General features: G+C 35.2%; 3 protein-coding genes and 2 pseudogenes across 4 annotated transcripts; 3 read left to right on the top strand and 2 right to left on the bottom strand.

The window, feature by feature from the left end:
• Nucleotides 1–268: 268 nt before the first annotated feature.
• Nucleotides 269–1,687, bottom strand: LOC104792528 (protein SLOW GREEN 1, chloroplastic). Its single transcript, XM_010518708.3, has one exon. The coding sequence runs from the start codon at nt 1,570–1,572 to the stop codon at nt 559–561; it is 1,014 nt and encodes a 337-aa protein (XP_010517010.2). The 5' UTR covers nt 1,573–1,687; the 3' UTR covers nt 269–558.
• A 494-nt stretch (nt 1,688–2,181) lies between these two features.
• Nucleotides 2,182–3,709, bottom strand: LOC104792529 (mitochondrial import inner membrane translocase subunit TIM17-2). Its single transcript, XM_010518710.2, has 2 exons — nt 3,495–3,709; nt 2,182–3,191 (listed from the first exon to the last, which is right to left on the bottom strand). The coding sequence occupies exon 2, from the start codon at nt 3,143–3,145 to the stop codon at nt 2,447–2,449; it is 699 nt and encodes a 232-aa protein (XP_010517012.2). The 5' UTR covers nt 3,146–3,191; nt 3,495–3,709; the 3' UTR covers nt 2,182–2,446.
• A 2,352-nt stretch (nt 3,710–6,061) lies between these two features.
• Nucleotides 6,062–11,492, top strand: LOC104792530 (kinesin-like protein KIN-5B). The gene is made up of 21 exons (XM_087453755.1): nt 6,062–6,372; nt 6,541–6,876; nt 6,951–7,106; nt 7,184–7,758; nt 7,848–8,004; nt 8,088–8,157; nt 8,258–8,334; nt 8,406–8,459; nt 8,547–8,627; nt 8,714–8,825; nt 8,899–8,985; nt 9,057–9,232; nt 9,316–9,477; nt 9,580–9,687; nt 9,771–9,929; nt 10,015–10,098; nt 10,189–10,394; nt 10,485–10,586; nt 10,662–10,771; nt 10,841–10,992; nt 11,100–11,492. Exons 2-21 carry the CDS (start codon nt 6,571–6,573, stop codon nt 11,292–11,294), a joined length of 3,129 nt encoding a protein of 1,042 aa, XP_087309881.1. The 5' UTR covers nt 6,062–6,372; nt 6,541–6,570; the 3' UTR covers nt 11,295–11,492.
• A 992-nt stretch (nt 11,493–12,484) lies between these two features.
• LOC104792531 (zinc finger protein ZAT11 pseudogene) lies at nt 12,485–13,342 on the top strand (annotated as a pseudogene). The gene has a single exon (XR_015559406.1). The product of XR_015559406.1 is annotated as a zinc finger protein ZAT11 pseudogene (transcript).
• Nucleotides 13,343–14,888: 1,546 nt separating this feature from the next.
• On the top strand, nt 14,889–15,991 carry LOC147942938 (uncharacterized; annotated as a pseudogene).
• The last annotated feature ends 930 nt before the right edge of the window (nt 15,992–16,921 follow it).

Consider the following 16,921-nt stretch of genomic DNA (forward strand, 5'->3'; position numbering starts at 1 on the left):
GATAGCAACTTGTTACCATTGAAAGAACAAGTACGCAAGGTCGCCAGCAATGCCTAATTATTCCAAACCAAAATTAAAACCCATGAGAGCAATCTTTCATCAAGAAGACATATGTAAACATACAGCAGCTCCTTCATAATCTTCTAAACCAAAAACCACAAGCTCTTTTTTTTCCCTACGAATTCAAACCTCATGGTAGGAGGAAATGATGAAGATAAGCAAAGTTTCTCAGCAATTCTCACAGGAACACGTTGTAAGCTGATAGATATAATCCACAAAAAAAGAAACAAATTCTTTTTACCAAACTCCTGGAGTGTCAATTACACTCGTGATGAGTGTAATACACATCTCAACAACAACAACAAAAACTGCAGGAGGTTCAAGATTCCAATATTGAGTATTCAACAGATGCTACAACAACACACGATCTTGATATCAAATTCATTCTCAAACTACCTACTACAAACCATCTAATAAAACCATAAGCAGCAGAACAAAACCAACAAAAATCACATTACCCATTTGTGTAAGACAACAATCATCAGAGTTCCAAATTCTTTAACTCTTTGATCCAGCCATCTCTCTCTGTGCCTTCTCCGCATAGAGCTTCGTAGCAACCATATTATCCATAAAATACTCTCTGTAAGGATGATTCTTCGGTACAAGTCTCCTAAACTTCTCAAACTTTTTCTCAGCCTCATCTTCCTTCTTCAACACCGTGTATATAATCCCTTGACATAGATACGGCCTGAAATCTCTCGGCTCTTCCTTCACTAACTCCTCATACAGCTTCAACGCCTCGTTATGCTTCCCTTCAACAACTCGAATCTGCGCCACTAGTAACTTAAAATCCCTCAAATCCTTAAGATTCTTCTCTTTCTTGCACCTCACCATTGCTTCCTCAATTCTCTTCTCCACAGCACTCAACTCAGCACCGGAATCTGAATAAGCCATAACTAAGCCGTGGTAAGCCTCGACACGAAGCGGTTCCTTAGCTATAATCTCTTCGAATCCATTTTTAGCAGACTCTAAATCACCACTGTGACTAAAGATGTTAGCTTTAAGAATCGGCCACTCTTTCTCCTCTGGTTCGAGTTCAAGCAACCTATCGATCAACTCTATTGCTTCTGTAAGCTTCTGAGATTTGATCTTTATCTCCACCAAACCTCGTAGGCATTTCACGTCTTCAGGGTGAGAAACGAGATACTCTTCGATCGATCTCTCTATATCTTGGTAAGAGTAATGCTCCCCGTTACTCTGCTTCTGAGATTCTACAGACGGCGTCGCTGTGACGGGAGCCGCAATCGCCGGCGAAGGTTTGAGCTGGAGATTCACAAGGAACAAAGCTGCTGCGGTAGTGACGGTGACGCAGGTGGATTTAAGGAATGAGAGACTAGGGTTTTGAGATTTGGATGAGGAAGCTTTGATGGAAGCGTATTTATAGGACGGAGTTGATCTGGGTAAGGATCTGAAAGAGATGGAGGAAGGGTTTTTCGGGAAAGATGAAGAGAAGTGAGTGATAGAGAGGTGATTTGGTTGCTGATGAATCTGTAACTTCCCTAGAGACTCCATGATTGCAGAGAGAAAGAGAGAGAGAGAGAGAGAGAGAGAGAGAGAGAGAGTTATTTATGTTCCCTAAAAACCCTACAGTGAGATTTGAGGAAGACGACGATCAAAAGCAGCCTTCAAGTTCGAATATACTAAAAGATACGACGCCGTTTATGATAAACAGTTTGGGCCTTTGTAGGGCTGGAACTAGAAGATTAAACGTATTTTTCACGAATTAAATGTTAATTAATCCCTCTCCTTAATCCCTCCTCCTTAATCCTTATTTGTTTAGTGACCAAAAATTCATCTTTGACAAGTGTGTTTGCTAAGTAGGTTTGGTTTTGTGATTGATAAATTTTGTGATGCAAAATCTCAAACATACTCAAGGGTATATGATTGTAGTTAGAATCGTTCATCTTCTTTTTCAATTTGAAGATTCTGCAAGCCACTTTGCCAGTTCTATCAAGAACTTTGCTTGGTCTACATAATTGCAGTGTTTTGAGTAGTTGGGTGGAGAACACTTTTAAATGACTCTATGATCGAGATGACTCTTAAATCTTGGACAAGGGGATTCCATTGAAGCTCTCAAGGGATTCATGTTCATTACTCAAAACACATTCCCACCAGGGCATATTATGAGAATCTAAAACTACATTATTTAAGAACCAACAATATCTGTATGATGGTTTCACAAGGATAAATATTCCTAAATTGAGTACATAAACTCATTAAAACATAACCATTAGCGAAAGGATAGAGGACATAGTATGCTGATTCTTCCATGAACAAGAAGAATTCAGCAGAGCACGATATTAGACAAAAAAAAAAGAAGACAAAATGGAACTTGATTGTTGAGGCAGAAGGCAAACCATTGGATGACAGAGAGATGTCCACAAGCTTACTTGTACTCAAATGATGGCACCGGAGGAGCATCAAAACTCTCTAACACCTCTGTTTTACTTCCGCTGCCTGGTTGCACCTCCTCGTTTTTCTTACCAAAAAGCCCTCCAAACCATGATGATGATGATGACGAAGCTGTACTCTGGTTTTGACTCTCTGACATCTGCTGTGCTTGATTCTGCATCTGCCCCATTTGCATTCCAGGCATTCCTTGCATTCTAGGCACTCCTTGCATTCCGGGCATGCCAGGGACAGGCTCCTCCATCATCATATGCTGAGGCTGAGAGAGTAGCTTGTTCAACATGATCCCGGCTCCTTCAATCAAAGCAAGCAAAACACCTCCAAAAACAGCTGATCTAGAAGCAGCGCCCAACCCTTGTCGCATGGAAAGGAACCCTCCAGTTGCAGCACCAGCAATGATGGAGTTCCAGGGATCCTCCTTCTGCCTTAAGTAGACCATGGAGCAATCAAATGTGGAGAACAAACCTCCCCAAACAGCAAAACTGCCCCCAGTACGAGGAGCATTCATGCTCACGGATTGTGTTCCTCCAACAAAACGACTACCTTTGGGAGAGTTGTAAGACCCTTTAATGAAATGAAAAGCAGATCCTCCAACAGCTCCCATACCAAAAGCACCACCGATATCATCAAGGATACGGTCAGGGCAAGGCTCTCGAGATGTCTCTGGTGTTCCCATTAATTTATCTCCTCAATAAATTCCTCAGGCTATGATCGTATCGAACCTGCAAGTAAGTGAATCAAAATGAAGACTGATAAGAAATTTCATCATTTCATCACGAAATTAGGGTTACTCTTAAGTCACTACGATCAAGAAATTAGATCCCTAAATAATTCCGATTAGATAAATACTGAGTATCTATCTACAATTGAACGAAGACGATTAGGGTTTATCAAAGCTCGGTACTTTACGATCGACAAAAACCCCTTTGGGGAAAAAGGTGGAGACTTTGTGATTTAGAAATGAATCCACCGGAAATGAGAAAGCACTGATGTTGATATAAGAGTGAAGATCGAAAGAAGCATACCTGAGAGAGAGACTACGAGGAATCAATCGGCGGATGAGCGACGAGTAGTTTTGAGAGGGGAGAGAGAGAAATGAGAAAATAAAGGAGGCGCGACGAAGTGAGAGGAAGAGAAAGAAGACACGGCGCGTGAAGGTTCTTTTATTAGGGTTGTTTGGTTTGGTAGAAAACAAAAATTATTTGTTTGCTTTTTTTTTTTTTTTTTTTTACTCAAAAAAATTATTTGTTTGCTTAACCAAATCTGACAGTAACATACGATATACGAATTTAAATCTGAATACATACATAGTGAAGTGATGATGCTCGGTTATGTAAAAAACCTAGAGAGTAAAAGGATCATATAGATTTATAGTAAACCTAGAGAGTAAAAGATCAATTCTAATATAATAATAATAAATTTCATATAATTGTTAAATATAGCCGCAAAACTTACCTCCAACAATATCTTCAAAACATAGAGAGATATAGAGGTGGTTAACCCATTAGCAAATCTTGTACTAAAATTAATCTTTTTTAAAAATTAATTTTATTTGGTTTTGTAAGTTTTCAAAATGGAAGATATCAAAATCAATATTTTGGTATGTTATAAAAATGATTTTTTTATAAAGAAATGAATACATCAACATCTTCATCTTTGTTATTCATGGATTTTTCATTGGCTTTGAATTAGTGAATTCTCATTTTAACTGTATATAAATATGTCATTGTCTTATTTTCTTTTTGAATAATAAAGATTTAATATCTTTGTAGAAACTAACCCCTTTTCTAAATCACAATTAACATGTCCAAATCTTTCTTTTTCATATTCTAAACTAACCGCTATTGCTCAGTCCACTAACACTTAATCTATTGTTACTGATTTATTTACTTTATCATTCTCTTAAGAGATGTTAACTATTGAAATATACATTAAAAAATACATATCAAAAAAATCATTAATTATTTTTTTAAGAGCTTGTTACATATTACAAAGATTTGTTTTTGGGTTTAGCTTAATCAATTACAGCTCTGTTTTGTTTTGGTTACTTTTTGAATAAAAATTAATATGTCTTGTTTCTGGGATATTGCTGGACTATCACCAACTGATAGATGCTCACTTATACATTCATGATAAGGTGAGGGTACTTTTTCGACTATCGGCCAGAGGAAAAGTTCGCTTATAAGTTTTTAAAAAACTACAATGGTCTAAAGATTTTTCTTAAAGATGATGGTTTAATAAGAGAGAAAGACGGTAAATACGTTTTGAAAAATGGTAAATGAGATTAGAGCAGTTTGGCATTGACAAAGTGAATGTTAGTTTGCTCTATTGTTTTTTTTTTTGTTAAGTTGACTAGTTAATACTTCAAATAATTTTTGTAGATCTAAAATCAGTTACAACAATTTCAGGGTAGAAAGGTCTTCAAAATTTTCGAATTCAAGGTTGAGGGAAAAAATGTTGATGAGATGGAAATCATTCGTTTGTTGAAGAGATCGAGATTGAAGTCACTCATGCCTACACAACCTGTTATATGAGTCAATATTAATAATTCCTTTAAAATATTTATTTGGCATATTTAGATTTGATTTATGATTTCTTCCTTTTTTTTCTTTTTCTGAATAGGTATATATATATATATATTTTGGTAAGTTTTCAAAATGGAAGAAACCAATATCTTCGTATGTTATAAAAATGTTTTTAAAAAAAGAAATGAATACAAGATTTAATATCTTTATAGAAACTAACCGCTTTTCAAAAATACAATTAACAACATGTCTAAATCTTTTTTTTTTCCTAAACTAACCGTTGTTGCTCAGCCCACTAATACTTAATTTATTGTTGCGGATTTATTTACTTTATCATTCTCTTAAAGAAATGTTAACTATTGAAATATACATAAAAATACATATGAGAAAAATTAATCTCTTAAAACAATAAGTTATGAAATTCACAAATATGATGATTTGAGTTTGTATCAAAAATGTAATGATAGTAATATCTTAAATGTAATAAATATAGAATATAATATGAACATATTGGTTTCATAAAAATATTGATTAAAAATGAAAAATAATGCAAATTTCAATTTACAAACAAATGTTCAACTTTTTAGTAAAGGCCTACTGGGAAACTTATTTTTGACATGTGCACTAATATGATTGGAAACTAAGAGAGATCACATGAAACTTAATTTCTTTGTGCTTTGGTATGAACATTATGTTTGTCTTCAAATCATATATGAGGTTTAGGAGATTTTGTACCTATTAAATTCTATTGCATTCTCTTGAATTCCATCATATTCTATTAAAATTTAGATATAATAATACAAACATTAGAATTATTATTGATTTTTTTTTGTTTTTGTTTTGACAGCACAGATATTAGAATAGAATTCTATATAGATGATAAATACATTAAATTATCATTAATCCATTTTCACAACTTGAATATCTATATCTATTCTACATATGTAATTGAATACTCTAAAATTCAATTACAAATTCTTTTGAGTTTTTATTTCTTTTCTTTTTTTGTTTCTTTGTGCTTTGGTATGAACATTATGTTTGTCTTCTGTCAAATAGGTAACTATCAGTTTTGATTTATCCATCTCCATTCTTTCAAAACAAAAGTGTAGTTAAATACTGAGACCAAAAAAAAAACTTCATATTTATTTTTTTTTAATTATTTTTTGGTTTGTTACTTTTTGAAATTCGAATTTGGAATCCAAATATTTCTTCTCTGCTTTACATTACACACAGTCACACACACACACACAACACACACTCCGAGCCCGATCTAAGAATCCCCAACGGTTACTTACCCTAACTTTTTTTTGAAATTTCTCTCAAACTTGAAACAAAGTTTCTCTCTCGATCTCCAAGATCCCTACATCTTTCTTTATCTGTAAGTGAATCAATTTCTTTTTTTTTTTTTGGTTCGTAGTTCGCGAAGAAAAATTGAATTATATTGAGAATTCGAATCTCTGGGATTCTGAATCAAAGCTTTTTCTCAATTGATTAAGGAATCAATTTGAATTTCTTTATGTTTTTTTTTTTTTTTTGGATTCAACAGAAATCGAAAGATCAATTCAGTTGAGGAAGGATGTCGTTTACGCCAGAGGCTACAAGGAAAAGTGGAGTAGGAGGAGTGATTCCATCACCAGCACCGTTTCTAACTCCTCGTCTTGAGAGAAGACGACCTGATTCTTCTTTCTCTACCCGTCTCGACAGAGATAACAACAACAAAGAGGTTAACGTTCAGGTGATTCTTCGATGCAGACCATTGAGTGAAGATGAGCAGAGATCTAATGTTCCTAGAGTCATCTCTTGTAACGAGATTAGAAGAGAAGTCAATGTTCTCCACACTGTTGCTAATAAACAAGTCGACCGTCTTTTCAATTTCGACAAGGTTTCAAGGATTCTTAATTTCTACTTTTGATGGATTGGTTCGTTCTGGTCTTTGATGTTTATAGTTATTTATAGGTTTTTGGTCCTAAATCACAACAACGGTCGATATATGATCAAGCTATTGCACCTATTGTTCATGAAGTTTTGGAAGGTTTTAGTTGTACTGTGTTTGCTTATGGGCAAACGGGAACTGGAAAGACTTACACTATGGAAGGTGGAATGAGGAAAAAGGTATTTATAGAGTGGTTCCTCTTGTATTTTGTTTTCCGCTAGTTTGTTTTATGATTCGTGTTTTTTGTTTTTGTTAGGGAGGGGATTTACCTGTGGAGGCAGGGGTGATTCCAAGAGCTGTTCGTCATATTTTCGATACTCTTGAGTCCCAAAACGCTGATTACAGTATGAAAGTAACATTCTTGGAGCTTTACAATGAAGAAGTTACTGACTTGTTAGCTCAAGATGAGTCGTCAACATCTTCTGAGGATAAGCAGAAGAAGCCCATTTCTTTGATGGAGGATGGGAAGGGTTCTGTGGTTTTAAGGGGTCTTGAAGAAGAAGTTGTGTATAGTGCTAATGATATATATGCTCTTCTTGAACGAGGCTCATCTAAAAGGCGCACTGCTGATACTTTGTTGAATAAGCGAAGCAGTCGGTCACATTCAGTTTTTACTATCACTGTTCACATTAAGGAAGAGTCTATGGGAGAAGAAGAGCTGATCAAATGTGGCAAGCTTAACCTTGTGGATCTAGCGGGATCCGAGAATATTTTACGATCAGGAGCTCGGGATGGCCGTGCGAGAGAAGCTGGTGAGATTAACAAGAGCTTGCTTACTCTAGGTCGTGTGATTAATGCCCTTGTGGAGCATTCTTCCCATATACCTTACAGGTACTTGCCCTGTTCGAGAACTATTTATGAGTCTATTGTCATACTATTTGCGTGTCTTGAAACATGATTATGGATCTTCATCTTTGCAGGGATAGTAAGCTGACAAGGCTTTTACGGGACTCTCTAGGAGGAAAGACGAAAACTTGTATCATTGCTACAATCTCTCCATCTGCTCATTCCTTAGAAGAAACCTTAAGTACGTTGGATTACGCCTATCGTGCCAAGAACATCAAGAACAAACCCGAGGTTTTATTTACGCTACCATATCTCATCTTTATTTATCACTGTATCCTTTGTTTTTTTCCTTCTAACCAAACGTGTCTCTGCAGGCAAACCAGAAAGTATCCAAGGCTGTGCTGCTTAAAGACCTTTACTTGGAAATTGAGAGAATGAAAGAAGGTTTTCAAACATAATGTTCTGTGAATATTCTCCAGTTTCTCTTTTCAATATTATCAAGTGAGGTGCTGGATTCGTTATAATTATTGTACAATCGATGCAGATGTAAGAGCGGCAAGGGATAAAAATGGTGTTTACATTGCACATGAAAGTTATACACAAGAAGAAGCTGAAAAGAAGGTATGTTCAAATGACGACACTTAAAAGTTTATATTTATTTTATCATCAGCTTAATGATTCTTTTGTTGCAGGCAAGAATGGAGAGAATAGAACAGTTGGAGAATGAATTGAATCTCAGCGAAAGTGTATGTTTGCTTTACCTTTTCTCTTCTAACTGTTAGAAACTAAACTAATCTTCTCCTGTTGGAACTTAAATGGCTTCTCTTATGCAGGAAGATTCCAAGTTCTGTGACCTTTACGAGATTGAGAAAGAGAAGTTACTGGACGTAGAAAGTGACCTTAAGGACTGCAAGGTGATAAAAACTCCAGTAATTGACTCTCTAGATTATGCATGCTTTGAATGAGATTTTTCTTGACTTTTAAATTATTCATGATCCAGAGAGACCTGCATAATAGTAACAAAGAGTTGCTTGAACTCAAAGAGAATTATATCCAAGTTATCTCAAAGTTGAAAGAAAGAGAAGTCATCATCTCAAGGATGAAAGCCTCAGGTATTCTAACTCATAAAGAAATGTAAGTCCTTCCCCTTTCTTGGATCAGTCTCATTGATATTTTCTTGGACAGAGACTTCTTTGATCGACCGCGCAAAGGGTTTGTGTTCTGATTTGCTGCATGCATCAGACGATATAAGTTCGTTGTTCACGAGATTAGGTACTTCTTCTTTCCTATGTCTAGGGCTGAAAACAAGATCTGTCAAGTGCTGATTTTACTTGATTCTGCAGACCAAAAGGATCAGCTGGAATCCGAAAACCAGAGCATGCTTCTGCAATTTGGTTCACAGCTTGATCAAAACCTTAAGGATCTGCATAGAACAGTTCTTGGATCAGTCTCTCAGCAACAGCAACAATTAAGAACTATGGAGGAACATTCCCACGCATTTCTTGCTCATAAATATGATGTAAGAAAAAAGACCATACTTATGTCAGTTCACTTTTTGCTTCGGACCATTTGATCTCACTAGTGGTTGAATTACTCACGCAGGCAACACGGGATCTGGAATCAAGATTTGGGAAAACAGCAGACACATATACTTTAGGAATAGCAGCCTTGAAGGAACTATCTGAAATGCTACAAAAGAAGGCCTCCTCTGATCTGGAGAAGACGAACTCCTCTATAGTATCACAAATAGCGGCGGTTGAGAAAGTATGAACAAGATCTAGCTATGAAATATTATCACCTCTTGCTGTGAATTTCTATTTCTCAGCATTTGTTTTGGTAATAATTCAAGTGCCCTTCTGTTCTCAGTTTCTCACTACATCAGCAACAGAGGCTTCTGCAATCGCTCAGGAAATCCACAATACACTTAATGATCAGAAGAAGCTCTTGGCACTTGCCGCAAGACAACACGAGCAGGTGCTGTAAAAATTATTTGCTGGTTTCTTGTTAGTTTAATTATTTTTTTTCTGAAAATTTAACTGTGTTTTCAACTTATCCAGGGCTTGATCAGAAGCATGAGATCTGCACAAGAAATTTCCAGTTCGACTTCAACCATTTTCAGTAACATCTACAACCAAGCCCACAACGTGGTGGAAACCCTTAGAGCAAGCCAAGCAGAGAAATCAAGACAGCTTAGTGCTTTTGAAATGAAGTTTAAGGTGAGCTAAACTCTTAAAGACTTCAATTGGATATGTTCTGAGAGTCTTACACTCACAGACAACCCATCATCTTTACCGAAAACAGGAAGAGGCTGAAAGAGAGGAGAAGCAAGCCTTAAATGATATCAGTCTGATATTATCAAAGTTAACTTCAAAGAAAACTACAATGGTGAGTATTTAACCATTAATAGCTCCACTAGGCTTTAATTGTTCATTTGTTGAATCAAACCTTAAAGACTGATGCTCTACGTGTTTCTAGATCTCTGATGCATCAAGCAATATCCGGGAACACGACATACTGGAAGAGAAGAGATTGTATGAACAAATGTCTGGTATGCAGCAAGTCTCGGTTGGCGCAAAGGAGGAATTGTGTGACTATCTAAAGAAAGAGAAAACCCACTTCACGGAAAACACTATAACTTCAGCTGAGTCAATCACAGTCATGGACAGTTACCTTGAAGATTGGTACAAATTCCATCTCCCCACTGTTTTGGGTTCAAACGTCTCACTTAGTTTACATTCTATCTTCTCATACAAACATTGTATTTACTGCAGCTTGGGAAGGGCCAATGATTCTAAGAAGTTGTGGGAGACCACTGAAATAGGCATAAAGAACCTTAACTCGAAGTATCAACAAGAACTTAATGTCACAATGGAGTAAGTTTTTTCGTTTGGTATCCATGCTTCTCTCTGTTTCCACATCATTACACTGAATAATATTTCTACGTATAGGGACATGGCAAAAGAAAATGAGAGGGGACACGATGAATTAGCATCCACATTTTCCTCAATGGATGCTAACTTTGTTACTAGGACTAATAAACTTCACGCAGCTGTTAATGGTAATCTTCCCTACTCAAAAACCGCATTTGGACTCTCGAAGAAAACGTTCTAATCCTTGGTTTTTATAGACTCGTTGATGCAAGACCGTGAAAACAAAGAAACAACGGATGCCATAGTTCAGACTTGCATGAACCAGGTCACATTATTGCAAGAGAGTCATGGACAAGCCTTATCAAACATCAGAAACAAAACAGAACAGTCTCTCATAAAAGATTATCAGGTACTGAAGCAGCCATAACAACATAAACTTGGAAAACACTAAAAAACTCTATATTGTGATCTATATGTGTATATATTTAACAGCAAAGCTTTTGATACAATGACCAGGTTGATCAGCACAAGAACGAAATACCAAAGAAACAGTCCATAACTGTGCCAAGCCTGGCTTCGATTGAGGAGATGAGGACTTTGTTTTCGCAGATTACTCTCAGCGAAGATCACACAAGTTTGGAGAAAAGATCAACAAAACAGGGACAGGACGAAGCTAACAACAGAACTCCATTCTTGGAAGTAAACATATGAGTGATCAGACAAAAAAAGAAAAAGCTTCAAGCTCTGGCAGTTAAGTTCATTAACTAGATGAGTTTAGAAGATCGAGAGTGTGTAAAGGTTGTTATTGTAGTACGCAAACTTATCTTTTACATAAAACCCGGTATGCATATTAATTGCTGAAATCTCAGATTTTGGAATGACGTCACCGGTTACGGTTGATTTGGCTAATTTTCTCATTTGAGTCAACCAAAAATGAAATATGAGAAAGTAAACAAAAGAAAAGTAAAGACTTTTGCATTGCTTCTACAAGAAAAAACATAATAAAGTCAAGAAAATAAGCACATATTTCTAATTTATCACTTTTTAAAATACAATTGCTGTCATCAAGAATCCGTCACTGATGACGATCTCAAATTAATCTGACTGCCTTCGAGCTCTTAACCATCTAGGTGGAGAATGTATTATATACAGTATTAAAAAAGGCTTTAGGTTGGTCTCTAGTGCATTTGTTTGACCAAATTGAATTTTTCTCAACGAACATGGCGATGATTTGTATTAGAACTTGCATCTGAAGATTAGTTTTGTATATTTGTTTTGCGCTAGTTTGAAGGTTTAGTAGTGTTTTCTTGACTATGCATTAAAATACGGAAAAACAGTTTACCAAAAACATAATAAGTATATATTACTTATTTAGAGCTGTAATTTTCCAATCATTGATTTAAGAAAATATGATTAGGATACAGTTTTTAACTAAATATATATGGATGGGTTGGGTGTTTGATGTTAATTATTTAAGTAATGACTGTGTGGTAAGCAAGTCCATGAGAAACCAAGTTGCTAGATTTATTCTGTGTTGTGTACATTTGTTGACTGACTCTACTACTTTATTTCAGATTCACACCTTAGAAGTTTCTAAGAAGCGAGAACTATGTGATGATGCATCACGAAAAGGCGATATTACCCTTGTTATTCAACCCTCGTGGTATGCATTGTGCCGGCGGTCGAAGGCTGATTACTGAAAATGTCAAACAAAACAATTACAAGTCAAACAAGCCGCACTACTTAACTTGTTTTTGTTTTTTGACAATCGCACTACTTGTTTATTGTTAGAATATTAGTTTAGACGACTTCTTTTGGTCAAACTACTAGAAAGTCCAACTTTTTAGGTATTGCTGTTATATTATAAATACATTACTTCTGAGTTCTCAACCTTCATTACAACATTCTCTCAATTCAGGTTTCTTTTTTAACAAGCAAAAACTCAAACGTCTACTTTTGTTTGTTTGTTTGTAACACCTCTCAAATCTTAATTTACTTTGCTTTCTTTGTTCTCAAAATCTTACCAAACCAAGAAAAAAAATAAGTATGAAGAGAGAAAGATCTGATTTCGAAGAATCCATCAAGAATCTAGAAATTGCAAAATGTCTGATGATATTAGCACAAACCTCCATGGTTAAACAGATCGGTTTGAACCAGAACCAACATACAGATAGCCATATGAGCAACCGATTCGAATGCAAAACGTGTAACAGGAGATTTTCTTCGTTTCAAGCCCTTGGTGGTCACCGGGCAAGCCATAAGAAGCCAAAGCTCACTACCGTTGAGCAGAACGAAGTGAAACATCTTAGCAACAATTATAAAGGAAATAATCATTTGCACGAGTGTTCGATATGCGGTCAACGTTTTGGGACCGGACAGGCTTTAGGTGGTCACATGAGACGGCATAGGTCAAGCATGAAAGTCCAGCCATCGTTCATCTGTCCCGTGGTTCCTACCATGCCTGTTTTGAAACGATGCAGTAGTAGCAAGAGGGTTTTGAGTTTGGATTTGAATCTGACTCCGTTAGAGAATGATCTTGAATATATTTTTGGGAAGACATTTGTCCCAAAAATAGATATGAAATTCGTTCTTTAGTTTTTTTTTTCTTTTCTTTCTCTCAATCATTTGTATTGTAATTCCCATTTTTTAATTAAATCTTCAAACGTTAATGTAAAAAAACTTCATGGTATGTATAAGTTCGTTCTTGGTTTTTCATGTACTATTAAAAAAAATTATAAATTATAAATTATAAATTTCCATTCCTGGAGTACAACGTATTCATTAGCGGGACAAATTTTGGGCCCATCTATGCCTGATTAGGAATTGTTTTTTTTTTTTTTTTTTTTTTTTTTTTTTTTGGCAAACAACCTGATTATGAATTGTAAAACGTATTATTTCTTGGCTTATGCGTATAGTACGTACATACTACATAAATACGCTATGCAAAAATATAGATGTTAAAATCTAAGACGTTGTCATTTCACTGATTTGCTTATATATATGGTAGTAATGAAAATATATTACGCATAATTTAGGATTAGTAATTTTATTTCCTGTATAAGATGACACATTAGTCTTTCTTTCCACCCTATTAAGCGGATGTTTTTTTCGAATTAATAGGCTTAACTGGATATTATTTGTCTTAGTTTTCGTAAAAATAATATCTTATATTTATAGAAAATTTGTATAAGCGTCAAGAAAACATGTTAACAAAAACATTCAATAAGCTCAACAATCATTATAAAGGTAGTAGTCTAGTAGATACTAGATACACATAGACATAGTCACATAAATTAATGAGAGAACCATTGTTTTGTCTCTAGTAATTCTAATTTGTAATTCTAATTGTATATCAGTTAATATTTTGTAATTTCTAATCAAGTTAATTGTGTACAGTTATCCTTTGCACTTTAAAACTTATTATGGCTAAACGGGAAGTTAGTACTTAATAAAAAAAAATAGGAAAACGACAAGTACTCTTGACACTATAGAGTGTTAAGTACCGTTTAGAATGTTAAACGGTACTAATATTATTAACTAGTACAATACTATAACTACTCCTGTGTTTTGTTTTTAAAATATATACATGATCACACACCCTATTTGTTAAGTCAAGTAAATTATCTGTACTAACCTTTACTTTGTTGCATGCAACTGTACCATCACTTCCTTTCTCTTTTCCCACGGTGCATTTATAGTACTAACTATAAGTATATTATTTCATTATTTGTTAAGTTAATTAATATTAGTGATGGTGCAGTTTTTGGCTTTAGATTCAGTAAAATCCAATTTCTAAGCCATTCATGATTATGAGAAAATTAGATTTTCTAAAATTTAGGAAAACCAGATTTTGGAGGATTTTAGCAATTTGTTCATAAAATCTAAAAACCATATTTTAGGAGTTTTTCAGCGTGACATTTTTTTTATATTTATTTTCTTTTTGCTAATATATAATTATTCTAATTTCCTTAAATTCTAAAATAAACTATACAACCTTTTTTTTGTGCGACGACCAAACTAAAACCTATTCTACGGGTATTTCCTAAAGACTTGCATATTTTTTTATTATTAAACTAATCTCTTTTATATAATTTATTTACTACTATAAAAGAGCAACTTTTCATACTTGTCTTCTACACTCACATAAATTTCATTCCCATCGCATGAGTGCAAACATCTCTACAAATTAAGCTTGGATTTTGCGGTAAATTTTAGTCTAACACCATTATTTATTTATATCAACACCATTTGTTTAGAAATTTTTATTTTATTGTTACGATGTTTACATTATAGTTTATTATAGGTATGGCTTATCGTGGACAATCATCAAATGCGAGAGAGGTACCTATTTAGCTGAGATGTTTATTTTCTAGTGATGTCTATCCTACCATAGTACAAAATTATCTTGACTAATTACGTGTATGTAAATAAATAATATGATATAAAGCCGAAGCTTCAATGGACCGATAGTATGGTTCATCATTTTCTTGAAATATATGAGACTGAGATGGAGCTTATTAATTGGCGTATTGGCCCTCTAAAGAAAGAGAGTAAGGCGAGAATTAGAAAAGGATTTCAAGAAGCCACAGGTCACGATCTTGATTGGCTTCCACTAAAAAACAAATTTTACAATCTTAAAAAGCTTTATGATGTTTATCGTCGTCTGATCGAAAAAACTGGAGTTGGACTTGATCCCACCACTCAAGCTATTGACATGGACGACGGATGGTGGAAGGAACGTATTAAGGTAATATTTACATATCGTATCACATGATTTTGTTAGTTAACAACATATAGTAAACTAAATTATTGAACTTTAATTCTTTTTATTATATAGGAAACACCAATTGCTTCAAAGCTCCGAGCAAATCCTCTTATCGACCTCGATAGAATGGATCGGCTTTTCAGCACCAAACACATTGGTACTGATGATGGATACTATCCAGGTTCCGGAGTGGATCAGTGTACGGAGTCAGAGACCGCTACTGAAAATGATTCTGAAACCAGTGAATCTAGGAAATGATTTCGATGTGCCTTCAGAAAACCTGAGCGAAACACCGTCTTCATACAACCAGAGCTCAAAACGTGTATACGGAAACTCTACACGTCCTTCATCTTCAACACGTAAACGAGCAACGTCAAAAGTTTCATACGACTTTGTGACAAATGATGCTTACAAGAAACGAACAGAAATTTATGAGCAAGCCCAAGATAACAAGTTGGAACGTGCAATTGAATCGCTACTAACACTCCCTGGACTTCAATATGACTCCTCTTTATATTGGGGAGCGGTGAGTGTGCTTCAAAGCAACGAGACGCATGCACATGTTTATCTAACACTACCCAATGACGATGCTAGGATCAAATATCTTGAGCGGACAACAGGAATAAGTCGAACAACTGAATAGGCTAATGAATAATATTGATCAGAAGAAAACTTTTTTTATTTCACTTTTGTTGAATGTTTTTAGTTTGCCGTAGAATAATGATTTGTTTATTTTTCTGTTGTTTTTGAAATTAATAAATATCTTCCATTTTCATCTTAGTAATTCATATCTGTTTTTTTTTTAGAGGGAAGCGTTTTACAGAATGCTTGAAGATGATGAGGCAGAAGATGGAAGCATTAACTTTGGAGAATCATTCATGGATCCTTACTCCATGAGTATAGAAAGGAGACCGATGAATGTAGATCCAGAACGTGGCCGAAGATACGTATATGAACTAATTCATGGTCATGAGCAACAATGCTACGTCATAATTTGGATGTATCCACCAGGTGTACATCCAACTATGTGAAAAACTTAAGGAGGACCATCACTTGATGGACACCGATGAAGTAAGCATCCAGGAAAGAGTTGCTATTTTTCTCACCATATGCGCTCAAAACGGAACTCAGAGGTATGTTGGAAAAATATTTGGTCATTCACAAGAAACCATAGGCCGAAAATTTCACGAAGTGTTGAATGCTCTCGAACACATGGCGGTTGAATTGCTTAGACCTGGTCCAGAAGAGCTCAGTCAACCTAATCCAAAGTTACAATCTGACAGAAGGTACTGGCCTTACTTTAGAGGTTTTATTGGTGCAATAGATGGAACACATGTTCCGGTCACCGTTGTGGGAAAAAATTCAGAAAAATATTGGAATAGGAAAAGCGGCACAAGTATGAATATCTTAGCAATATGCAATATAAACATGTTGTTTACATATGCGTATATTGGTATTCCCGGATCTGCTCATGATGCTAAGGTTCTAATGCTAGCAATGGAGGGGAATCATCAATTTCCAACTCCACCTACGGGCAAATATTATTTGGGAGATTCTGGTTATGCTCTTCGAC

This window comes from Camelina sativa, chromosome 6 (genome assembly GCF_030686135.1).
Source record: "Camelina sativa cultivar CO46 ecotype springtype chromosome 6, ASM3068613v1".
Classification (NCBI taxonomy): Eukaryota; Viridiplantae; Streptophyta; class Magnoliopsida; order Brassicales; family Brassicaceae; genus Camelina; species Camelina sativa.